Below are 24,554 nucleotides of genomic sequence, written 5' to 3'. Positions count from 1 at the left end.
TTGACTATACACTATTTTGGCTTCATGTCCTATCCCAGGAATGTAACCCCTATGTTAGCAGAGATGCCTGTACCAGCTTGGTCAGGTTAACAAAATGTACACACAAACACAAATCTTTACCAGGCAAATAAGATGAGGCAGACACATGCAGGTCTCTCCCAACTTTCTTATTTATAAACAAACAAACAAACAAACAAATAAATAAATTTTACTACATTCTCCACAAATACAGTGGCCAGTTTAATTCTGAACTGTACCATTTTCAGAGTACATTATGGAAGATTGATCTAATAATAATAATAATAATAATAATAATAATAATAATAATAATAATAATAATAATACTTTTATTATTTACACCCGCCCATCTGGCTGGGTTCCCCCAGCCACAATGGGCTGGCAGAAAGAAATGCCAGTTTTGTTTTGTTTCAAGGGTCGAAAACAAAAGCCAGAACGGGGGAAAGTTTTAGTTCTCTCGCCCTACTAAGCTTTCCACGGTGCGGATATCACACAGCTAGCGCGGGCTGGTGGGAAACACACCATACCGTGGGAAGATGCCCCAACAGGCCAATTCACACGTGCACAAACGGTTCAGTTACTACGCGACTCGGGGTGGAGACTCGGCCGCTGCTCCTTTTCCACGGGTCTAAAAAAAAAATCGCTTTAACTCATGATAAAAATAAAAAATTCCGGAGTTTAACTGGATTGGAATGGCGGGGGTGGGGGAGTGCTGCGGATCTAGGAGGCTAGTGCGCACTTTGAACTGCCCCTTCTTGGCACAGCCAGACCCGGTCGCTCCTGCGCAGAAAGCCCCGCGTGTGGTTTCCCCTCCCAGGGAAGCGGAGAGGCGGAGCCGCCTTCCCTCCATCGGGACTGGGAGCCTGGCTGGCTGGGAAGAAGGAGAGGCTCGGCCTGGGCGCGCCATGGTGGAAGCCTGGTATATGGACGAGTCGGCGGAGGACCAGCGCCAGGCGCACCGCCGGGAGCCCAACGAGCCCGTCAGCCTGGCGCTGCTGCAGCAGCTGGGCGTCTTCTACTGGAAAGTATGCAGGAACGGGAGCCATTCCTGGCGCCAGGGCTCGGTTTGGAAAGGGGAGCAGGATCCAGGCGGGGCTGCGTTTCCCTCCTGTCCAGGGCGCAGCAGCCGGAGTCCTGCGCACAGCCGGCTGTGCGCTTTGGGTACAGGTTGCGCGTACCTACACACTCAACATTCTCCCCCTCAAAGAATTCTGGGGGATGTAGTCCACCCCTCGCAGAGCTGCAGCTCCCATCCGCTCTTAACGAACTACAGCGCCCAGGATTCTTTGAGGGGAGGAATGTGCTTTGAAGGTGCGCACTGCTGCAGTTCGGTTTCCAGTCGCCAGAGCTGGGCGGCAAGCAGAGATGAGGTGCTTGCAATGTGGTGGAAGTTTGTTGGACTCCTAGCTGCCATCAGGTCCAGGGATGAGGAGAGATGCATCCCGACCACCTCCAGCCATTATTTATTTTACGTTTAGGGGTGTGTGCAGAACTGAGTTATCTGCGACGCAATTGGTCAGTTAGTTAATTAGTATTTTTTATGAGGGTCCATGCCCTCAGCCATGAAGATCACTGGGTGAACTTGGGCCTGTCATGTTCTCATGGTTTAACCTAGGCATAGGCAAACTCCGGCCCTCCGGATGTTTGGGACTACAATTTCCATCATCCCTACCTAACAGGACCAGTGGTCAGGGATGATGGGAATTGTAGTCCCAAACATCTGGAGGGCCAGAGCTTGCCTATGCCTGGTTTAACCCACCCCGCAGGGCTGTTGTGAGTATAAAAGCGACACAGTCCATATCTGTGCCCCCTCTGAGCTCATGGGAGGGAGAGACAGCTGTAGTTATCATTAATAATAGCATTTTTATTGCTGTTGATAAGATCTCTCAGAGGAGTAACTCTGTTAACGTGGTGGTAGCAAGAACAATAGAGAGTTGTGTGGCACTTTAAAGATGTAACATTTATTACTGCATAAGCTTCCCTGGACTAGAATCCACCTTATTTTTGAAATAAGAAATAATAATAATAATAATAATAATAATAATTCACTACATTTAGATCCTGCTTCTCTTCTGAGGAGCTGAATGCATACATAGTTCCTCGGATGTCTATTTTATCCCCACAACTTGGTGAGGTTGGTGTGAGGTCAAGAGATACTGACTGGCTTAAGTTTACCCAGCGAGCTTCATGGCTTTTAAACCTGGCTTTCCTGGCTCTACTCCAGCACTCTGCCCATGACACAGCGCTACCTCTTCTTCCGATGTATGAATCGCCATCCCCAACGGGTGTGGAGAAAAGCAGCCGTAAGCTGCTGGGCCCAGCGGCCATAAAATGCAGAATTACAGCCTGTGATAATTGTATGGAAAGCTTCCATGTGCCCAAGTCAAGCACAGCGACTCTTGACCCTCCTGTAAGTGCCAGAAATCCCCAAATCACATGCCAGTCGCCTGGTCCCTGAACAGTGTTTTTCTACTACACCGGCCACTTGCTTTGTTTCTGCTTAGCTTCAGCATGGTGGCTGTATGATGTGCCCCCGGACCTTCTACAGTACTCTGTATTTCACATTTGACTACAGATACTAGAGCGTGAAATACAAAAGCATTGAGTGTGGAAAGCTCCTATTGTTTCCTTTTGAAATATGTGGAGATTGGGGCTGGGGAAAAGGTTAGGCCCTTGCTTCCCTTGTGTATTTGAATAGGTGGAGTGTACCGATGCATACCTCAACTAAAGTGGATTGGGACTATCTTTTGTGCTGTACCACAAATGATTGACTGCAGAATTGTAGAGTCGGAAGGGACCATGAGGGCCATCTAGTCCAACCCCCTGCAATGCTCAAACCCCTGACCCTGAGATTCATGCTGTACCAACTGAGCTATCCCAGAGGTTAAAGATGTACATGTAGACAGATGGGCTAGCAAAACATTTTGCAGGCTCTTTACCTGGGACATCTTGTTTACAAAGCAAAGGTCGTGGAAGTATTTTAAACTAAGTGTTCTCTCTATTCTACAGTTTATTTTAGAGCAGTGGTTCTCAAACAATTTTTTATGGGCCTCTTGAAAATTTTGGGGTCTCAGAGGACCACTTTGTTTGTGTATGCAAGCTAGAAATCAAAGCACATCTCTTACATTTTTTAAAAATAATCATAGTCTTGATTTTCTAAGCTTTGTGTGTAAGCAAAATTCCATTATATTATATTATATTATATTATATTATATTATATTATAATTATATTATATTAACATACCCCTCCCATCTGGCTGGGTTTCCCCAGCCACTCTGGGCGGCTCCCAACAGAATAATAATGATAATGGTAAAGTGATAAAACATCAAACATAAAAAACTTCCCTAAACAGGGCTGCCTTCAGTTGTCTTCTAAAAGTCAGATAGATTTCATTGACATCCCAAGGTGAGTGTAATGTTTGTCAGCTTTGGTCTCAGGACATTATTCAGCATTCCTTTTCCATATTTGGACTTGAGGGTGGCAGGGGATGAAAATCTCACCTTGCAACTAATAAAAAATAATAATAGTATCATTTGTACCCCGTCCATCTGACCGGGTTGCCCCAGCCATTCTGGGCAGCTCGCAACATATGAAAACATAATAAAACATTAAACATTAAAAAAAACTTCCCTTATGAAAATCATGGCCCTCAGGCTATGGCTTTATTTGCCTGTTCGATAATCCAGCTCTGGTCAAAACATCCTCTGTCTCTGTTGTCAGAAGAAGAAAAAAATCAATTGCATGGCCATGTACAGCTATTCTTGACTGTTCTGCATCTGTTCCTCATAGCACCTGAGTGGAGTTTGTGGGGGCCAAAAGTGATTTGCAGACCGGAGCTTGAGTACCTCTGCTTTAGGGTTTAGCATAAACCTTTGGGGCTGCTCATTTAACACATATCAGCAAAGGAGTTTCTAGCGCTTGCTGTAGTTTACATTACAATGTCAGTACAAACCATTGATTATCCTAGACAGGATGGGTGGTGAGTGGGCAGTGTGGACTTGCGTTTGGACTCCCACGAGTGCTGCGCTGCTTCCCTCAAGGTGCAACCCATTGCAATTACGGAACAAATACAGTTAAATCAGGACCCGGGCAGTATATTAAACTTGTGAAATAATCAATGAAGACCCCTTGATTCTTGTCAGCGTTTAAATTTAATCTCGTTTGTTTGCTGCGTCCCTGCTGCTCCCCCTATCAAGGCTAATTTTGTTGTTTTGGAAAGCTGCTCTGTCAAAGATGGCAGCCTGCCTGGAGGGAAATCCAGGAAGGGAAAGTTGTATAAAACAGCTGAGAGCTCTTCATGGACAGAGGCTTCTTCCTGGTGTAGCAGTCTTCCTTCGGGGGAACCCTGCTCTACTGTTGACAGTGGAAGGCCAGCTTTTCAATGATCCCTTTTTGATGAACAAAAGTGGTTTCAGAAACTGAGAACTTTATTGCCGGTTTCCAGAACTGGAGTAGCCAATGCTGTGCCCTCCAGAGAATTCTGGACTGTGAATCCCCACCACCTCCAACCATTGGGCATGCTGAAGGTTGTCATCCGACCTAGCCTGATGTTTAACTGAGAGTCAATGACATCATTTGAAAAATAAGACTTTAGAGCCGCCTGGCCCCAAAATGGCAACTAGACATTCCGTTTTGGCAACTATAACCTTGGTTTAAGGAGCCATTTGGCTCCTGGCTTCTATATCTTGAGTGTTTTACATGGGACATAAGCAGGTAATAGCACCAGGGCTTTATTTCCTCAGTGGGACGCGGGTGGCGCTGTGGGTTAAACCAGCCTAGGACTTGCTGATCAGAAGGTCGGTGGTTCGAATCCCCGCGTTGTGGTGAACTCCTGTTGCTCGGTCCCTGCTCCTGCCAACCTAGCAGTTCGAAAGCACAAACTGCAAGTAGATACAGTGGTACCTCGGGTTACATACACTTCAGGTTACACACTCCGTTAACCCAGAAATAGTGCTTCAGGTTAAGAACTTTGCTTCAGGATAAGAACAGAAATCGTGCTCCGGCGGCGCAGCGGCAGCAGGAGGCCCCATTAGCTAAAGTGGTGCTTCAGGTTAAGAACAGTTTCAGGTTAAGTACGGACCTCCGGAATGAATTAAGTACTTAACCCGAGGTACCACTGTAAATAGGTACCACTCCAGCAGGAAGGTAAACAGCGTTTCCGTGCGCTGCTCTGGTTCGCCAGAAGCGGCTTAGTCATGCTGGCCACATGGACCGCTGTATGCCGGCTCCCTTGGCCAATAAAGCGAGATGAGCGCCACAACCCCAGAGTCGGCCACGACTGGACCTAATGGTCAGGGGTCCCTTTACCTTTACCTAGTATAGTCGGAAGACTGACAACTGTGGGAATGTTCAGGGAGGCAGGAGAGGATATATTGCTTATTAACATCCTTCCTAACTTGCACTAGCAAGTTCCTTTACTTAGCAGAGTTTTACATTCACCTTTTAAACGCACAGCAGATAGCTGGTTGCAGGCTTGTGTAAGCCTTTCACTACTAGGTTCCTGGTAAGTTCCCTTATATCCCTCTTAAAAGAATAAACACGCCACAATCTTGTTTAAAGAATAAAAAAGAAGTTTACTCACATCATCAGTTTACAGTTGGAACCCTGAAGGCATACTTGGTTACAACGTGTATACATGTGGATCTATCCCATATGGGGATAATCCCAGTGTCCTCTGTTGTTCTAGCTAAAAAGCTGCTCCAACGACGGAGGAAGTCAAAGAGAGAGAGTGCTGCATGCCTTGTCCTTTTGTTACCTGGACAGGTAAGGTCACGCCCACCTCTAGTCACATGCAAAGGAAGTATGTCCCAGCCCAGGAGGAAACAGGAAGTTTTCGGCTGGCTGGACCAAACATTCCCCCGCATGTCTAATCTAGGAAAACAAGGAATGTTGTACTTGACTGCTACTTATGTATCACATCCCACAACAACCTGCTCTGCAGAGTGATAAAAGCGTTTTGTGCGTAAGGAGCGTTTGGGATGCAGCCGATCGCAATGACTGCCTCGTTTTGAACATTTCTGTCACCAAAACCCTTTTCTTAATTCTGCAGCTGGATGCTGACAACTATGAGACCGATCCTGTCTTAGCAGAGATCCGGAAAGAAAGGAACTACAACTGGATGGATATAATAACGATACACAAAGATAAGCTTCCGAATTATGAAGACAAGGTATAATACATTCTGTCTCTTGTTTGGGCCTTGAAAGGGTTGCAAATGCTGGAACTCGCCACTAGAGTGTGTGCCAGTTTCAGAAGTTTTGCGATTCTGCTGTTTGAACACTGGCTGTCCCTTTCCTGAGAACTAAGGCTGAAATCCTAGCCCTACTTAACCTGGAAAGAAGCCAAATTGAATTAAAAAGGGCTGACTTCGGAGTAGACGTGGCTGGATTTTGCTGTCCGTCATGCAGTTGTTCCCCCTGCCTGCCCTAGTGCATTTCAAAACCTATTATAATGGGAAGATATGTGCTTTCCTTCGGTTGCTGCCTGTTATTTTTCTGACAGGGCTCCTGTACCTTCCTAACAGCTGGTGAATTCTGGAGTGCAGACTGGGGGATAAAATGAGTTGCACCTGTTTGATTTCTGCCTCCTAGGCTGCTGTGAAAAGGCACAGCAAATGTACTAGAAAAAATGGAGAAAGCTGGCAGCAAGATGCATGCATGCGAATCACTTCTGCCTTTTAACATGCAGTTAAGTGAGCATTTGGGAAGTTTTGGTTGTAGGCATGAGCTCTCTCACTGGCCTGCTTTGGATAGAACTGTAGAATTGTCAAGTTGGAAGGGACCCTAAGGGTCATGTAGTCCAACCCCCTGCAATGCAGGGATATCACACTAAACCTGGGGTGGGGGGTTTCTGGCCCTCCAGATGTTTGTATCAAGCTCCTGCCAGCCCCTTCCAGTGTGGTCAGTGATGATGAGAACTGTAGTCTAGTAAAGTTTGGAGGGCACAGGTTCCTCGTTCCCACGCAAAACCATAGTTTAATGTGATTATGATGTGATTTTTGCTGCTTATTGGTAACCCCTAGACTACAATCCTCCATCTTACATTTGGCAAAGGCACGATGAAGTGAATGGGATTATAGTATCCAAAGTTAATATAACTTGGCTGATATTCCACCATTTCTCTAAGGAGCTTAATGCAATATCCGGTTCTCTCCACCCTCTCTGTTCCTCACAGCAGCCTTGCAAGGTAGGACAGGCAGAGAAAAAGCCACTCTGGAACTCCCATTTCATTTAATGTTCATTTCACTTTTAATTTGTATACCACCTTTCTATATTTCTATACACAAGGCAAGTTTACAAGCTGGAGAAACAACAAAATAGGCAGCAAAGATCACACATGTAATAACAATCTGATCCAGTACAAAATAAGTCACAACTACTTCAAAATAAACAACTGATATAAAACAAAGCAATATTCAGTTATCCACGAGAAGGTAATAGTAAACAGTAAAATTAAATATTAGCGAGTAATAATTAAATGGCTTCCACTTATCAATCGCAATAAAGAATTACTAAACTATAATCGATAAAATAAAGGTAAGTCACAATACATAAAATACCACAAAACGTACAAAACCATATAAAATGATCCAATTGAGAAACAAGGATACACAACTATTATTATTATTATTATTATTATTATTATTATTATTATTAATAATAATAATAATATATCCCTGAACTCCTCTTTGCTAGAACTTGGATCGCTAACTGCTGCACCACACTGCCTTCTGAGGTAATGATATTACTAACTGGGCAAACTTCATTGCCTTGTACGCTTCAGGATTTCGAGCCAGACAGGGTTTTTCTATAGGCATAGATGTTCAGAGCCAGCAGAAGGCAAGACAGACTGAATGCTGCCAAACACCTTGTCTCTCAACATAAATATATGTTTTCTGCCGTTTTGTGTCTCTCTTGTTCTGTGAACACTGAGATGAGGAGATAGGACCTGAACACTCTCACCTGACGGTTTTACCTCCGGGGTGACCAGGTGAAAAAGGAAGGGCTCCTGTACCTTTAAGAAAGCCATGATTCTGCTGAAGTGAACAGGCTTATTTATATGTTCTGAAATTGCCTCTTCTACACAACTCTTAAAGGTGCAGGAGTGCCTCTTCTCCCTCCTTCCCTCCCACCACCACCACCAACCATCCTACTTATCTGGCAGAAGGACGTATGTTAAGCTTCTGAACAATTGGCCACACCACTTCCTTGGGACATTATAAATGAAAGCAACAAAACCGGCTGGTTCTATTCTAGTCGTCATTATTCAGACTTCTCAGAAAGAGGGAGCTCTTCTGCCTCTCCTTGTCTGGTTGTCAAGGTGATGCGTTTTAAGTGCTATGAATATTTTAGTAATTTCGCGACTGGAGTGGAGTCTGAATGCCTACCCAGCTTATTTCTGCCAGGTTCTGCGATCTCCCTGACCCGTAACATGTCTCAAGAGCATTATCAACCTGGCAGCGCCGGCTGACGCACCCTCCTGAAAGCTCCAGTGCACTTCAGCTGTTGTCGGCTCGCAAAATCATCCCGCCACTAAATTTAGGTTTTTTTCCTCTCCCTCCCTCTTACCTTCAGAGCTGACTAAGCACTTGAGGAAGCGGGTCAGTTGTGGTGACACCTTTGGTTAAAAAAAAAAAGGCATTTACCGAGGGAGGAGCTGGGAAAGAGAATAATTCATTGGCAATTCCATGCGCTTCAGGTGCACCTAGGTAATTTCCTTGCAGATCCATCATGTAAAGAGTAGCTGAGTTCTGATACAGAGCTGTGGTTTGGACTTTGCTGGACTCTTGAATCACCTCCATCCCAGCCAGCGTGGGTTCTGGAGGGCAATAACATCAGCAGAGCCACAGGTCCTCTTGGGGTAGGATTGAGTAGCTGGGCACTCAGCAAAACTGGCTGACAGGAGGAGATTCAGGGCAGGCGAAAGGGCCACCACTTCCTACAAACCACCAGTCATGAATTCCTGAGCTGGATCTACAATGACCTCATTAACATTATTGGATACAGTGGTGCCTTGGTTCTCAAACAGAATGCATTCCAGGAGTCCGTTCAACTCCCAGAACCACTTGAAAACCGAGGCGTGGCTTCTGATTGGCTGCAGAAGCGTCCTGCAGCCAATCAAAAGCTGCACAGGATGTTCGGCTTCTGAAAATGGTTGAAAAAATGGAACACTCACTTCTGGGTTTCGATCATTTGTTCGGGAGGCAAGGCATTTGAGATCCAAGGTACGATTGTATATCATTCTAAAACATCACAGGGCATACTTGTAAAATAGAGCATTTTTTTAAACCTCCCCCCCCCCCTCAAAAATGGCTATCTGCCTACTGCTGGTTTCAGCACCCTTGGGTATCACATTTTAACAATGCATTACGAACGTTATAAGTAGGATGCCATGTGTCCATAATGCGTAACATTAAAAACCACAAGGTAGTTTATTTTTTTTCTATTCTGACCTCTTTATTGAAAGTTGAAAAGTACATAGTTATGTGTGCACTAAACATGGTGAGACATAAATGAAAGGGAGAAAAAGAAAAGGAGAAACATCACCCACGTAGAAGGGAAAGTAAAGGGAGAGGAGGCAAATAAAACCTAAAACTCTATATTATAACAAAGTTGTTATTGTACTTCACCAGATCTTAACCTATTACAGTATTTTTAAGAATGGATTCCAAATATCGTTGAATTTCGTCCGTGGCAAGTCTGCGTTTATATGCAAGTTGTTCATATGTTGCGAGTTTGTAGAAGTCTTCAATCTAATCGTAGAAGGGAAACACATTTTTATTTTCCCAATTCATCAGTATCAGTCTTTTTGCCATGGTAAGGGCCCGGAGAGTCCACTCGTATTGTCCTTTTGTAAGGTTCCATGTGCTGGGCATATCGTTCAAAAGGATATTTTGCTCTGTAAATGTGAGGTTGTTCCATACAGTCCCTGCTGATGGTTTCAGTTACCTTCTGACAAAAATCTTTTGATATAGGACAGTGAAAAAACATAGGTTTTAGAGAAGCATTATCCCTATTAAAAACAATCATCCAGGCGTGTTTTGCGACTGGCATGGGTCCCTCCAGCTTTCTTAAGCAGCTAAGCAGAAGAGCTTGTTTATTGCATTTATCTCCCACCTTTCTCTCCAAGGAGGACATGGTTCACCCCCACCCTCAGTTAAGAATTAAGAGGCTGCGACTGGCCCAAGGTCACCCAGCAAGCTTCATGACTGAGTGGGGATTCAAACCCCGATCTCCCAGGTCCTAGTCCAACGCTCTCACCACTACACCACACTGGCTTCCTAGAGTGCTTCTGCTATAGGACAGCTATATAAATTTGGCAAGTAACTCAATATGGGGAAAGCGGAATGTCACTTAGAGAAGGACGTGAAATATTTTCCTTGAAGCTTGAATTTGTGTTATTCTGGATTGTTTGATTTGATGTTTTAATGTGTTGTGAACCACTTTGAGACTTTTTCCCCATTAAAATATAAAGCAGAATAGAAATGATGATGATGATATACAAAATCTGCTCTGGACAATAGATCCAGTGTGATTAGTATCTACATGGTGCTTAGAGAATAACTTGCGCCTAAATATTAGTAAGACAAAGGAGATGGTGTTGGACTTCCAGAGGAAGAGAGGGGAACCTGCCCCGTTGTATATTGGGGGGGCTGTGTGGAGAGAGTCTCCTTTAAATGCCTGGGAGTTTACCTTAGTGAGGACCTCACTTGGAAAATCAACATAGGTGGTCAGAAAGGCCCAACAGAGACTCCATTTCCTCAGGGTCTTGCGAAAGAATAATGTTAAACAACAACTGATGAACTCCTTTTACCGGTCCACAATAGAAACTGTCCTTTCATATTATATCACAGTGCGGTATGCTGGCCTGACAGCCATGGACAGAAAGTCTCTACAGAGGGTGGTGAATACAGCACATGATATCATGGGCTGTCCCTTGAGTCCGCTAGATGACATTGCAAGGGATCGTTGCCTGAGGAGAGCGAGAAAAATTCTCAGGGATGACTCACACCCCGGCCACCACCTCTTTAATCTTCTACCCTCGAGCAGGAGATACAGAAGTATAATCAGCCGTACCAACAGGCTAAAAAATAGCTTCTATCCATGGGCTGTTAGGCTGTTGAACGAAAAATAACATAGCGAAATTGACTTGCGAGGTGGTGTGTTGTTTGATAATAGATTTGAGTGGGTTTTTTGGGGGGGAGGCTCATTGTACACAGGTTGTACAATGACAGTAAAGGTATTATTATTATTATTATTATTATTATTATTATTATTATTATTATTATTTTCTCAGACTAAATCTGGAATAAGGGCTATGGGTTTCAATTGGGAAGTTCCTCAAAAGAGCGATCTGCAATATGAGATTAATGATTCTGCCCTGCCTTGCAAGGTTGCTGTTAGAGAACGCTGGTAAAGAGCTTGAAGAGCGCTTAAAGGGCTCTCCTTTCGGTGCCAAATATTGCATTATTGAGAGGGGCTTTGGGTTTCCTGGCGTAACATCTTGCAATCTTTACATGCTTTGCCGCTTGTAATAAGATTCGCGAAATTGAAAGCTGCTTCCTTCTCTCTTCCCTTCCCCTTTCCCAGATAAAAATATTTTATGAAGAGCACTTACACCTGGATGATGAGATTCGCTACATCCTGGAAGGAAGTGGGTATTTTGACGTTCGCGATAAAGACGACAAATGGATCCGGATTGCCATGGAAAAGGGAGACATGATCACGCTTCCTGCTGGCATCTATCACCGATTTACGCTGGATGAATCTGTATGAAATTACTTCCCCCCCTACCCCCCCATAAACATCTACACAGAGTTGACAGAATTGTCTGCAGCTGTAGAACAGCATATTAATAACAAAACTCTTGAGACCTGCAGTGTAATCTGCTAAATTAAAAAATGTGTGGGTGGGATAATGAGGGAAGAACAGGCAATGGGTACAAAATCAGAGCCTGTGACCACTTTTATTTTTTTGTTTTTTTTTTTAAAAAGGAATTTAGGGCTGCATCTCAACAGTGGGAACTGGGGCTGCATCCGTGCCAGATTTAGAGCATTGTGAGTGGTTCCCATGAATAGGGTGCTGAGCTGAGCAGGGCTCAAAATTGAGAAGATCCTTAATTGAGACGATCCATTTGGGGGAGCAAAATACTGGCCTCACACAGGGCGCCATATTAGAAAGATGACCATCTCTGGCTGCAGACATACCATACAGTTAAAGCATGCAATTTCCCCCAGGGAATTAAGGGTACTGAGAATTGTAGCTGTGTGAGAGGTAAACTACAGTTTACCAGAATTTCTTTTTATGGGGGGGGGGGAGATATGTTCTTTACACGCCTGGTGTGAACACAATCTGTGTTTTGCCATATTAAACCTGTGGAGTAGGGTGGGGGGAGTCACTTGAAATTCACTGAAGGGATTCCCCCCCTTCATTTTTTATCATCACACCATAATCACCAAGGAAGTCAAGGTACATAGCTCTTCCCATTTTATCTCAACAACAATCCTGTGAGGTTGTCTTGGCTGAGAGACTGTGACTGGCCCAAGGGCACCCAATGAGCTTCAGGGCTGAGCGGGGATCTGAACCCCGGGTTTGAAGGCCTGGGTACGAGACTCTTCACCGCCACACCACATGGGCTCTGCAATGTCTTGCTCTCTGTGCAACACTGGTGAGGATCCCTCACTGCTTTCTTGAGAGGGGTTTTCAGGCATTCGTGGGGAAGGGGACGGAAGGACCACTTGTACAAATTGCCTTCTTCTCAGCAGACCACACCCTGGCTCCATCTCCATCTAAAGTTGCCTGCATTTATTAGTATAGAAAAAACAGCTTTTAAAAATGCTTCTCCCCACAGATTTTCCTGCTCCCAGTAATCCAGCAATCCTACTTTTGTTGATAGTACTGACCAGTGCTTTTTTCTTCCTCCTAAAAAATGTTTAGGGGTACTCTCATTTTCCTACTCATTGAAATACCGCCCTTCAATGAGGCCAAACTTAGATTCACAAAATGTTTAGGGGTATGTGTTCCCCTGTCCCCCCCCCAGAAAAGAAAGCACTGGTACTGACTGGAAGTCATACGTTTCTTCACCTTGTAGGTAATCAAAGCATGGCAGCTTCAACCTCGGTTCGGTCATAAAGCCCACCTGTCTTCCAAGCTGCCATTCCCAACTCTCTGGGATTAGAAATCAATTCCTCAAGGTTCAGGCAGGGATAGTATTTAGAGCACATGCGCTTTCTCTGCTCTGCGCTGCTGTTGCTACCTTTGCAGTTAAATGGAGCACTCGTGTCTTCGGCCTTGTCACAAAATCCATCTTTAGTAAGGGATTGGTGTTGCCATAGCAACTATGCAGTGGAGCCTTGGGAGATCTGCTTTGCTCCTCCTGTTCTCTGGCTTGTTGTGAGGGATGTATAAAGCATTCGATATAGAAAGTTTAAGGTCGCTGTCTTGCTACAGGTCTGAGGCCTCTGGCCGGCTCTTAGAATGAGCTCTGTGATCTATTGGTTTCCCTCTGCGTAGGAAAACAGGTGCAGGCCCTGACAGAGTGGCAATATCACGACCCCCAAATTTTGTTGAATGTGCTTTGTCGAATCGAGAAGTTTTGCCTTGCTGTTAATATCGCCGGAAAGATTAGGTGGCAGTCATCCAAGCTTTGCTCAGAGTAGGCCCGTTAAAGTTAACGTACTTGAGTTAGGCCTGTTCATTTCAAAGGGTCTACTCTGAGTAAGGGCGCTTCAGTGTTGAAAAACAAAGCAAAACATGCAGTGTTAACTGCAGAGATGTTGCTGTGCATCAGCAACAGAAACTGGAGTCAGACATCTTATGTGTAAATTTTAAAAATGAGGAACGAGCAAAGAGATTTCTCTTCTTACCCCTCCAACCTGCATGTATTGAATTATAAATGTTAATCATACTGATTTCATGTAGGCTAGCATTGCAATAACTTCTGTGTGTGCCCCAAGCCTTGTTCAGAGTTGGTTTTGCATTGAGCAGTACTCATTTTTGTTTTTTATAAAGAGCCAAAATTCACCTTGAGAAACTGTTCCAAACACAGAGCTAATATGAAGGGGGGGGGGAGCATTAAATGCTAAATTTTGGTGTGTCAGGCTGTTCCAAAAGGGGCTCCCCCTTTTGTGACTTGTTCATGATCTCTTTTCCATGATGGGTTTCTGGATGTTTTTGCCTTAGAGCAGGGACAAGGCGAAGCGATTTCACTTTACAGTGTCTGCTCTTTGCAAAATGTGAATATTGCAAGTAATCCAAAGACAATTAGGCTATGGGGATTGGGGAATGGATACTTCAAATAAAGTAGCTAGCGTTTCTCCAAAGCTGGCTGTTTCCCAACCCTTCAGTTGGACTCGAGCCCCGTACTTTGAACCCCACTCCTTTCAGGGTTTTCATTCTTGTTTTTCAGAAGTAAACTATGTTAAGTGTGAACTTTCTGTGTTTCTGTTCCCAGAATTATGTAAAGGCAATGAGGCTGTTTGTCGGAGAACCTGTGTGGACAGCGTACAACAGGCCTGCGGATCATTTCCCTGCTCGAGTACAGTACCAGCAATCTCTGGTGCAAGCAGCACAATAAACCAGTGGGAAGGTTCGAGACTCAGTTTCCCACAACTTCTGCACAATGGAAATAGCAAAATGGCCTTTTTAATGCCACCCGCTTATTAATGAGACGTTGGTTTCCTGCAGCTCTAATGTAGGGGAAGCAAATAGAGGGGAATGTTTGTTCTGTTCTTCCTCAATCAATTGTTGGATGGAAGATGATTACCTTTCCTTTTCTTAAAAGTGGGAGAGATCTTTTTGAGCAGATCTGGAGGTTGCATTTAACTCCGACTAGTTATTCCAAGGATCTCTCTGCTGCTCACGTAGTTAAATAATTCAGTTACATCTGAAGATTCATATAGTGTAGCTTTTCCAACTTTGTGAGGGCACCAAGCTGAGGAAGGCTGATGACAAGGCAATATAAATGCTTACCTGATCTTGTTTTGCTTTTCAATACAGTACAGATTTATTCAGTTGAGGATAAGTTGATTTTTTTTCTTTTTAAAAATACAAATTCAAAACTGTTTGAATACTTTTTCAGTTAATCCAGTGCTGTGCTCATGCAAAGGGAGGGGAATTCACTTTGTGCAAACGCTGCTTTAGCAACAAATATTTGGGCAGAAACTATGAATAGCAACCTTATAACGCTGCCTTATCCAGTAGCCTGAGGTTTTGGTTGTTTTTAACAATCGAGCGGTACATAAATTTTATGAAATAAATAACTAAATAGAACTACTGTGTCTCATAAATGAGTTGGGGCAAACCAGGTTCCCTCTGTCTGGCTTCCTTAACTGTCTAAGCATTTGGATAAACAGAGTTCTTTTCCGCCTTAGGTGCAATCCAACAAAACCTGTTCTGCATATTGAAGTCAGGTTACAGCAGCAAGTCATTGAAATACATCTCTGGTCAATAGGTTATATCTGGCAGTACAAGAATGTTGCCCTTATCCCCTGAATGCTCCCAAACACTTTCTGGAGGAATGAGAGATCTGCAGTAGCAGTGGGGGTGGGGTGAGGGACCTACAGTGGGGAAAGTCAGATGGAAGGAGTTTGCACAAGCCCTTGTGGTGTGGGAGGCAAGAGGAACTGGAACTCTCTTTGCAATTGTGCTACGCAGGGTATGCCCCAATAGCTGCACAGATTTGGTACCAGAACTAAGGTAACCACATTTTCTGCCGTTCAGCAGTGCATGGGGGTATTGCTGGAAAATCAGAACACTTTGTCTTGTTTTAATATTTAAGCAGATGACAAAAAAAATCCGTTACAGTTGAGCACTTCAGGGGTGCAGTCCCCAACATATTTCCTCCCCAATATTATTCAGATTGCAGCCCTCCGCTTGGTTCGAAAACAGCAAAGTGGCCAGGATTCAAGTCTGGGGTGCATGATAACCGCGCACACATTTGGATCAGTGTTGTCTTCACTGAGCGATTCCTTCCGGACAGGGAGCTCGTGATCGTGATTTTGTCTGCCATTCCCCCCACGTCTCATTAGCTTCACTGCTGATATTTCAGGTTGCTCATCTCTGTGTCAGGCATGTGTGGGCGTCGAGGGCAGCTGTGTTGTAGGACCGAGGCTTTCTAGCCTGTCGTGCCATTTGCTCACTGGAGAGAGGCGCTTCCTTCCTTTCTTGTTTAACCCCGGCACTAATTAGCTGACTAGTTCAAGGCAGGGTTAGGTCGTCGGTGGCGCGTCAGCCGCAGGAAGTTCCCAGCAGAGCCCCCGCGGGCTGTTGTGCCGGCGGAAAAATACATGGCCACAGGCAGCAAGAGCCAGATGCCTGGACTCGAGCGGAATGCTAAAACCGAGAGGAGCTAAAGACTGCGAGAGGAGCAGGGCTGGGTTGCAGCAAGGACCCATCTGGCCTAGCATTCTGTCTCCTTCAGCAACCAGCTACAGCCTACTGGAAAATATACATTGGTGGCTGTTGTGTGGATGAATAAATATGTGTGGATGAGAGAGAGTAGCCTTGACAACCGTTTCCCACAGATACATGGGAGGGACCTGATGAGGAACGGTTGAAGGAGCTGGGTATGTTTAGCATAGGAGAGAGAAGGATAATCGCCATCTTCAGATATCTGAAGGGCTGTCACATGGAGGATGGAGCAAGCTTGTTTAGGTTGGGGGTGTTTACTGGGCTGTTTTTGTTTTTTAATTATGTGTTTTGCATTTTTATACAGTGGTACCTCGGGTTAAGTACTTAATTCATTTCGGAGGTCTGTTCTTAACCTGAAACTGTTCTTAACCTGAAGCACCACTTTAGCTAATGGGGCCTACTGCTGCTGCCGCGCAATAAAATAAAATTCCTATCACAGCAGCCACCATTTCAGTTTCCCCCAGCACTGCAGCTCCATGGTAGGAAAAGCTGCACCGGCTGAATTTCTGCCTGCCATACAGCTGTTAAAAGGTCTAGGAGCTCCAAGAGTAAGAGGAAGGCTGAAAGGGGACCAGTGCTGTAGCTTAATGCTTCTGCCCTCGCTGCTCACACCTCCAACCAGCTCCCTTACAGAGTACAGCTCCCTCTCTCTCCTTTTCTCTCCCTTGTTCTCCTTCCTTCCTACTTCATTTGCTTTGGGGTGGGTGGGTATAATAATATATGAACATGATGAATAGCCCTTTAGCAAAACGGAGAGCACTTGAGGACCTTGGGAAATCTAGACTGCTGACTAGCTTGAAGAGGTAATGATTTGTACTCTTAATTAGGGAAGGGGAGAGGGCTGTTTACTTTTGTTTGACAGCCACTGTGTCTGCCTGCACTCAATCAGGGAGCAGTTTGAAACCCCCAGGACTTTTCTCTCGTTCCTTTTTAAATTTTGGAATTAAAAATTTAGCATTCATGAAAGGGCTGGTTCCTGCTAGGGCACTGAGGGGGTGGTCTGGTGCCAGTTGTCTCCAGATCCCGTCTGCTAAGGTTCTGCTGTTCCTGCCTGGGCACACCCAGTGCAGACCAACATAAACCCGCTCCCAGATAGGATGCAGAGTCTTCCCATCGCAGCTGAAACTCACAAGGTCTTACCTGAGACCGTAAGGTGGACATCAATCTGTCTGGGTGATGAGAGAATTCAACTACTGTACTGTGTTCCATTTAGGACTGTCATCTCTGTGCCTCATGCAAATTGGTGTGTGTGTGTGTGTGTGTGTGTGTGTGCGTGTGTGTGTGTGAGAGAGAGAGAGAGAGAGAGAGAGAGAACATGGTGTGTGGCTTCACTGCCTTATCTCTGTGCCAGGAAAAAGACCGGAACCCTATTTGTCTCTTAATAAAACCAACTTACTGGGCGATACCTGGTTTTCAGCATACAGTGGTACCTTGGATTAAGAACTTAATTCGTTCTGGAGGTCCGTTCTTAACCTGAAACTGTTCTTAACCTGAAGCACCACTTTAGCTGCCGCCGGAGCACGATTTCTGTTCTCATCCTGAAGCAAAGTTCTTAACCCGGGTACTATTTCTGGGTTAGCGGAGTCTGTAACCTGAAGCGTATGTAACCCGAGGTACCACTGTATTGCGATATATCACCAGGTACACATAACAATACACCAATATACCACGATGTCTGAAATAAGAATGCAACTCTTAGAGGCATTGGCTGGCTTTGTGGTTTTCCCCAGGTCGTGGTTTTCCCCAGCGCCCGCTTTTATGATTTTCTGCCCCGCTGCATGAAGCAGGGGAAAGCTGAGCTGTCAGAGTGAACAGGGGCTGCAGGAATCGAGAGAAGTATTGGCTGGTTTCGTGGTTTTACCGACATTGTGATGTTTGTATAGTGCGCGCGCACCCACCCACCCCATGATTCACGCTATATTGCCAGGTCAAAAATTATGGAACCGGTATCACCAATACGTGCTCCAAACCAGTTTTGGACGATATATTAATATATCTCTCAGCCCTATTAGAGAGCCAGAGTGGTGTAGCGGCTTGAATGTGGGATTAGGACTTCGGAGACCAGGGTTCAAATCCACACAGCCATGAATCTCACTGGATGCCCTTGCGCTAGTCAAGAGTTCCTACTTTCCCAGCCGAACCTCTGCCTCACAGGGTTGCTGTGAGGATAAAACGGAGAGGGTTGAGGAGAGAATTACGCAGTACTTTTTTTCCTGGGGGTAGGCATACCCCTAAACATTTTGCGAATCTAAGTTTGGCCTCATTGAGGGGCAGTATTTCAATATGAGTCGGAAAATGAGAGCACCCCTAAACATTTTTTTTTAAAAAAAGCATAAAAGCACTGGAACTACACCTGCCAATTTAAGGTGGAATTTAAATGTTAACAAGAAATACTTAAGAGCATTTTGTGTAGGATGATCCCATCCTGTGGTAGCAGGAAGGAAGGAAAAGGAGGGGGAGGAATTAACTCATAAAAAGCCCAATTCTCCCCTTCCAATTGGCTTTAGCCTCACAAAATTCTATAAAGCAGTAGCATGATTCTGAGGTCACCCATGATAAAAATGGTTAGGATGACTAGACACACGAGAACGCGAACACACACACACACACAGAAATTCTTGAAGGACTAAGTCACTGATACAACATCCGCTTCACATCCAGAAGGTACCGAATTAAGTTCCTGGCAGTGTCTCCAGGTAGGCCTGGGAGAACGTGGCTTGAAACCCTGGAGAGCTGCTGCCAGCCAGAGTAGGCAGTACTGAACTAGTTAGATCAATAGTCTGACTCTGCATAAGGCAACTTCCTATGTACTGGCTAGCTGCGGAGGGGGGAATATTAGATGATCAGCTAATTGGAGTTTGGGCTGCCTAGCATGAACTGTTTTGTCTTTTTTTAAGTAACAAGATACTCTGGCGTTGCCATGTTGATCCTGAAACAGCCTCCTTTTTACCTGTCATATTGCAGGGGAAAGCTCTTGCCCTAACAGAAGGAAAATAGCAGGAGATGGCCACAAGGACCATTTAGCAAGAGTGTTTTAAAACGAGTACTTCTCACTTATTGCTCTCTTTGACTTCATGTTGGGGGCCTGGCTGTACTCTGCTCAGAATCAGGCACCCGGGTTTAGCTCTGGGTCATAAATGTTCAGGAGATAGGGTTGCCAACTAACCAGGTAATATAAAATAATAAAATAAAATAACCTTCCCAGCCAGCTCCTCAATCTTTTAAAGCAGCATGATGCATAGGAATCAGCAGGTGGTGGTTTTCATGAGATGTTTATTTCCATTTCCTCCTGCTAATTCCTGAAGATCAAATATCTGTTAGAGGCACAGCGACGGGGGCCTGTGCGAAAGTTGGCAAGATCCAAAAACAAAACAAAACAAAACACATTTGCTGGGGTTTTGATTCTTTAGCCCAAGCTTAATTAGGATTGATTTTGCATGTTATATTTTTACATGGCACAGTGACAAATGAAGGTCTCCATCTTAGGTTTGAAAACAATATCTTTAGTTGGGGTTTTTTTGGTACTGCTTTTAAATATATATATATATGCCATTTATGCGATATGTTTGTAAACTGCCTTGAGACTCATGCAAAAAGGGCAATTCATAAATTAATAAAGTAAATAGATAAGGTAGATATTTAATTACTTATTTTATTTATATTCTGCCTTTCTCTCAGTGTAGGACTCAAGGCTGTTCACAGCATGAAATAAAATGAATGCAGCTAAAACACACACAATCAGTATACTTTTTTAAAAAAAGAAAGGAACACTATTAAAAACAACCACCACCAAAAGCACTTAAAACCATTTAAAAGTACAGAAAAGGGTGGGGGAGAAAATATACAACGCCCACTCTCAGAAGTCTCAGCCACAACAAGCAGCTAGTGGCAAACTCTCCAAAAAGGTATTTGCCTGCAGTTTGGGGTTGTTATTAAAAGAACAGCATCAACATAGCATTTGGTTGCATTTCCCCATTCTGCTTGTGTGGTATGGGATATGCTTCTTCAATCCATGCGCAGCACATAAAGGTTGTTTTAGGGTTCTTTTCAAAATTCAGTTTTTTATTGAGTTTCATTCTGTTCAGAACTTAAAAGCTCCCCTTCCCCAATATCATCCGCACATTCACATGAGTGCATATTCATATTAAGGTTATTTTTCGTGATTCCCAAATGCACAGCTAGGTTAACTCCAATAAGAGCAATCCTGGGGGTGATTTGCCATGGAGGAAAAAGCAAGAGGACGACAGAGAGGGTCTGTTTTAGACACACTCATTCTGAGTCACAGTGCTGCTGAAAATGTCTGCTATAACCCCACTTGGATAGATGTTCTCACTTCCACCACTAGAGTGTGCATGAGCTTTGGAAGTTAGTCTTCATAGGCTTCCTCTTTGAATAATTAATTAAAAACACACGGCTTAAAAATTTAAATTTGGCACCTTTCTAGCAATTTCAGTGTAGATTTGACAGTTCTGGCAATTACTTTATTTCTTTTATTTTTAACTAAGCTAAACGGGAAGCCCACTTTTATGGCCTTCCCCGAAAAATCACACCTGCATTGTCTCTCTCTCTCTCCCACACGCCTGCCTGCCTTCCTCCATCCCACCTTGCCGTAAAAATTATGCACCAGATCTGACGATTTTAGTCCTACTGACAGCTGGTGTCATTTGTGAAACTTGAAGGATTTGCAAACAATCGCACAAAGGCCTACCCAGATCAAGAGCTGATCCCGAATATCCTGGCTAATGCAGCAATCACACTATGCTCTTTCTCTCTCTCTTAATCCTACCCTCACACTATGGTTGTGGCCATTCCGCCCTTTCCTTTTTGAGATGGGAATCTCTCGAGCTTGTAATCCTCAAACTGACTCAAAGAGCTGCCTGGGAAAGCGGCTTTTGGCCAGAATTACCTGAAAGTTAGCTAGCCTGGGAGCCTGATTTGCATGCACCGCTGTCGGATTGCGGAACGTGTTTGAGTAAATGATATTTCGCCGCTGCAGCAGCCGCAAAACGCCCCCTCCCCCATAACTTCACACCCGCAAAATCCAGGATGACATCCTTCTCCCCTTGCTTGAGTGGCACGTCTTTTGTTTTAATAGGTCCCTTCTAAAAAAAAATTCACTTTCCAAGCAGCGAGCTTTTAAAGGCGCACAGGGAGGCGGTTTCCTCGTTTTCACCTATAAAGCAGGTCAGTTCTTAGCCGATTCATTCACCCATCTCGGTAACCTTTGGAATCATCCTGGGCTCTCTTCAGAACAGCGTGTGAGCAGCATAGCAATCAGATGAGCACACCTGCTGACATGCTCTGCCAGCACTTTATGCATTATAGATACGTTCAGCCAGACAAGTCTCTACAATAGAACGGCTGTCATCTTAATGCACCAGTGGCCTCTTTTTGGGGAATGCCGTCCGGGGTTAAGGTGAGGATTAGGGCCAGAGGGAGATACCCTTGTACCAAGTCAGACTGCCGGTCTATTTAGCCCAATATCGCAGGTGCTCATTGGTGGAGGCTCTCCAAGGTTTCAGGACGGGCTCTTTCCCCATAGACGGCAGGGGGTGAACCCGAGACCGTTTACAGGGGCTCCACTCATAGGTGTCAATTGTCCCTTATTTGGCGGGAAAGTCTCTTATCCCAGCGCTGTGTCCTGCTGCTGTCCCGGATTGATGATATCCTGTAAATTTCCCGGGTTTCAAAGGAAGCAGCTCCTCTCCCTCCCTCCCTGCCAGCCAGGGAGGAGAGAGGCTCCAACTGTGTTGCTTGGCTGCGTTGCTCACCCAATAAGGAGTCTAAGAACGACAGGGGGTGGAGCTTGCATGCCTTGTGCCGATCAAATCGGCCGCGTTGCCTGGGGACTCGCCTTTGCTCAGTGCTTCCCAGCGGAGAGGTGATGGTGGTTTTCCTTGCTGCATCCCCTTTGCCGGGTTGCTGTGCTGTGGGAACCACTGCTTGAGGCTTCGTTTGGCTGCTGGGTGGTCTTTCTGCCTTTGGCTCGGAGGGGCTCAGAAGTTGAACATACCTGTGCCTGGAAAATCCCTTATTTTTGAGGCTGCTGGTCCCTTATTTTCAAATCTGTAAGTTGACAGCTATGGCTCCACTCCTGGGCTACAGCTGCCCCCCCCCCCCAATGCTCCCACCTTAGAGTAGAGTTTGGCTCATTGTATAAATGAAGCAACTTTCAACACGCTTCAGGGCCTCTTTTGAATATAATGAGACGTTTGGGGTGGGAGAGCCTTGCAACTTTTAATCATGGAAGAGGGGCTTTCTGCTCCCCCCAAAAACCATTCATCTCATTGTTCACAGGTGATTGGACCAAGCATGAGTTTCTTGTCCGGTTGCCTTCAAAGCCCTGCACAGCCTTGCACCCTGCCTGAAACCCCATTCCAGAATACTCCATCAATGGATGGGAAGCCTTTTGCCCTCCATATGAGGTTGGATTCCAGCTCCTGTCCTCCCTGACCATTGGGCATGCTGGCTGGGTATGAGATCATTTAGGCGCCACAGGTTCCCTGCCTCTCACCCATGTGGTTGCCTTTCTTTAACTCTCTCTTCAAAGCCTACTTTTTCCATGAAGTCTCTGAGGCTTATTATTTATTATTCTTGTTGCTGTTTCACTTCCGTGCGCCCTGGCAGAAAATGAGCATGTTCTATGATTTATCACCTCCTTAAGGGAAACAGACCAGGCTTTTCTCCTTTGCTTAGAAAGAGAGATCCTTTATCCCGTGTAATCTCTTGGAAAACAGGAAACATATTCTCTCTCATCAAGCCACCCCCGCTTGCTCCAGAATTCTTCAGGAAAACTCAGAAGAAGAAAAACAGATTTCAGATTGAGCCAAGGAAGAACTCACTCTTCCTTGATCCTTACTGCAAAAGTGTGAGCACCTCTCTGTTAAGGCAGTAATAGGCTGGCACTTTAAAGAGCAGCAGTTCAGGCCATGTGAAGTTCTGCTATCTGCCACTGCTGGAAGTTGGCCGCATGTCACATTTACTGAGGTCTCAGCCCTGCTTTACATCTACAGAGGAGGAAAGTTCGCAAGATGCAGTAGGACTGGAGTGGTGGAGATTTTACAAAGAGGCACCAGCTTGAAATCAAAAGGAAGGCCGGGCTGTAGGTAACCCCACACTATTTACTTCTTTATACATGCAAATTCCACAACCATGCAAATGTTAGAAGACAGAAAGAACAATGGTTATGGTGGAAGCTTGCAGGACCTAAAAAACCACAGCAAAGGCCGGACTGGCAGTGTGGAAGGCACTGCAGTGCTGCTTGCATGACCTAATGTGCTACATTATGGGGTAAAGTTATGTGACATGCGGACATGATTATCCCGTGTTTGTTGGCTTGCTGAGTTAGCACACCTAGGTGGGTCCTTGTGCAGTCCTACCTTGGATCTCAAACGCTTTGGCTCCCGAACAATCAAAACCAGGAAGTGAGCTTCCTGCAGCCAATCAGAAGCCGCACTTTGGTTTACGAACGTTTTGGAAGTCGAATGGACTTCGGGAACGGAGTCCGTTCGACTTCCAAGGTGCGACTGTATACAAATAGAGGCTCTAATGAAATGCCACTTACAGCATAAGTACATCTTGCACTGGGGTCCTGTTCCGGAGTGCTGCATATACTCAAAATTGTGTATATTCAAAGCAGCACCTGCATGAACATCCTTAGCTTCTGGAACCAGCTGCACCCCTCCCCAGAAGACTGTGGGGCCATCTGGAACAGTGGGAGGTGGTGGGGCTGCAAGGGGAGGGGGGAAATCAATGGAAACCACCCCCCATTCACCCATGGGAGTGGAGCGAGGGCCTGCAGTGGAGTAACTCATCACCACTTGGGATCCAGCCCATTGTTTTGAACTATTTATAGCAGCCTTTCTCAACCTGTGGGTCCCCAGATGTTGTTGAACTACAACTCCCATCACCCCTAAGCTAGCAAGGCCAGAGCTCAGGGATGATGGGAGTTGTAGTCCAACATCTGGGGACCCACAGGTTGAGAACCGCTGATTTATAGGATTCCCTGGATGTAGACCTTAGCTAGCTTGAGAGGGACATGGCAACATTGGGACACCAACAGAAGTCAGAGGGAAGTTTAAACATTGACTTCCTGAAGGCCAATGAACTGCTGGTACACAAAATTG

General features: G+C 45.1%; 1 protein-coding gene across 1 annotated transcript; it reads left to right on the top strand.

Moving 5' to 3' along the window:
* Positions 1–809: 809 nt before the first annotated feature.
* Positions 810–15,288, top strand: ADI1 (acireductone dioxygenase 1). The gene is made up of 4 exons (XM_083495743.1): positions 810–1,043; positions 6,069–6,188; positions 11,608–11,787; positions 14,471–15,288. Exons 1-4 carry the CDS (start codon positions 924–926, stop codon positions 14,591–14,593), a joined length of 543 nt encoding a protein of 180 aa, XP_083351869.1. The 5' UTR covers positions 810–923; the 3' UTR covers positions 14,594–15,288.
* The last annotated feature ends 9,266 nt before the right edge of the window (positions 15,289–24,554 follow it).

This window comes from Podarcis liolepis (genome assembly GCF_965112155.1).
Source record: "Podarcis liolepis genome assembly, chromosome: 3".
Lineage (NCBI taxonomy): Eukaryota > Metazoa > Chordata > Lepidosauria > Squamata > Lacertidae > Podarcis > Podarcis liolepis.
Note: the sequence above shows the minus strand (reverse complement) of the source record. Positions and strands in the feature narration are given on the sequence as shown.

Bases quoted from the DNA above. Each gene is read 5' to 3' on its own strand.
- ADI1 (XM_083495743.1), top strand. From the start codon at position 924: ATGGTGGAAGCCTGGTATATGGACGAGTCGGCGGAGGACCAGCGCCAG. The intron at 6,189-11,607 runs GTATAATACATT...CCCCTTTCCCAG, and splicing joins TTCCGAATTATGAAGACAAG to ATAAAAATATTTTATGAAGA. The intron at 11,788-14,470 runs GTATGAAATTAC...TTCTGTTCCCAG, and splicing joins GATTTACGCTGGATGAATCT to AATTATGTAAAGGCAATGAG.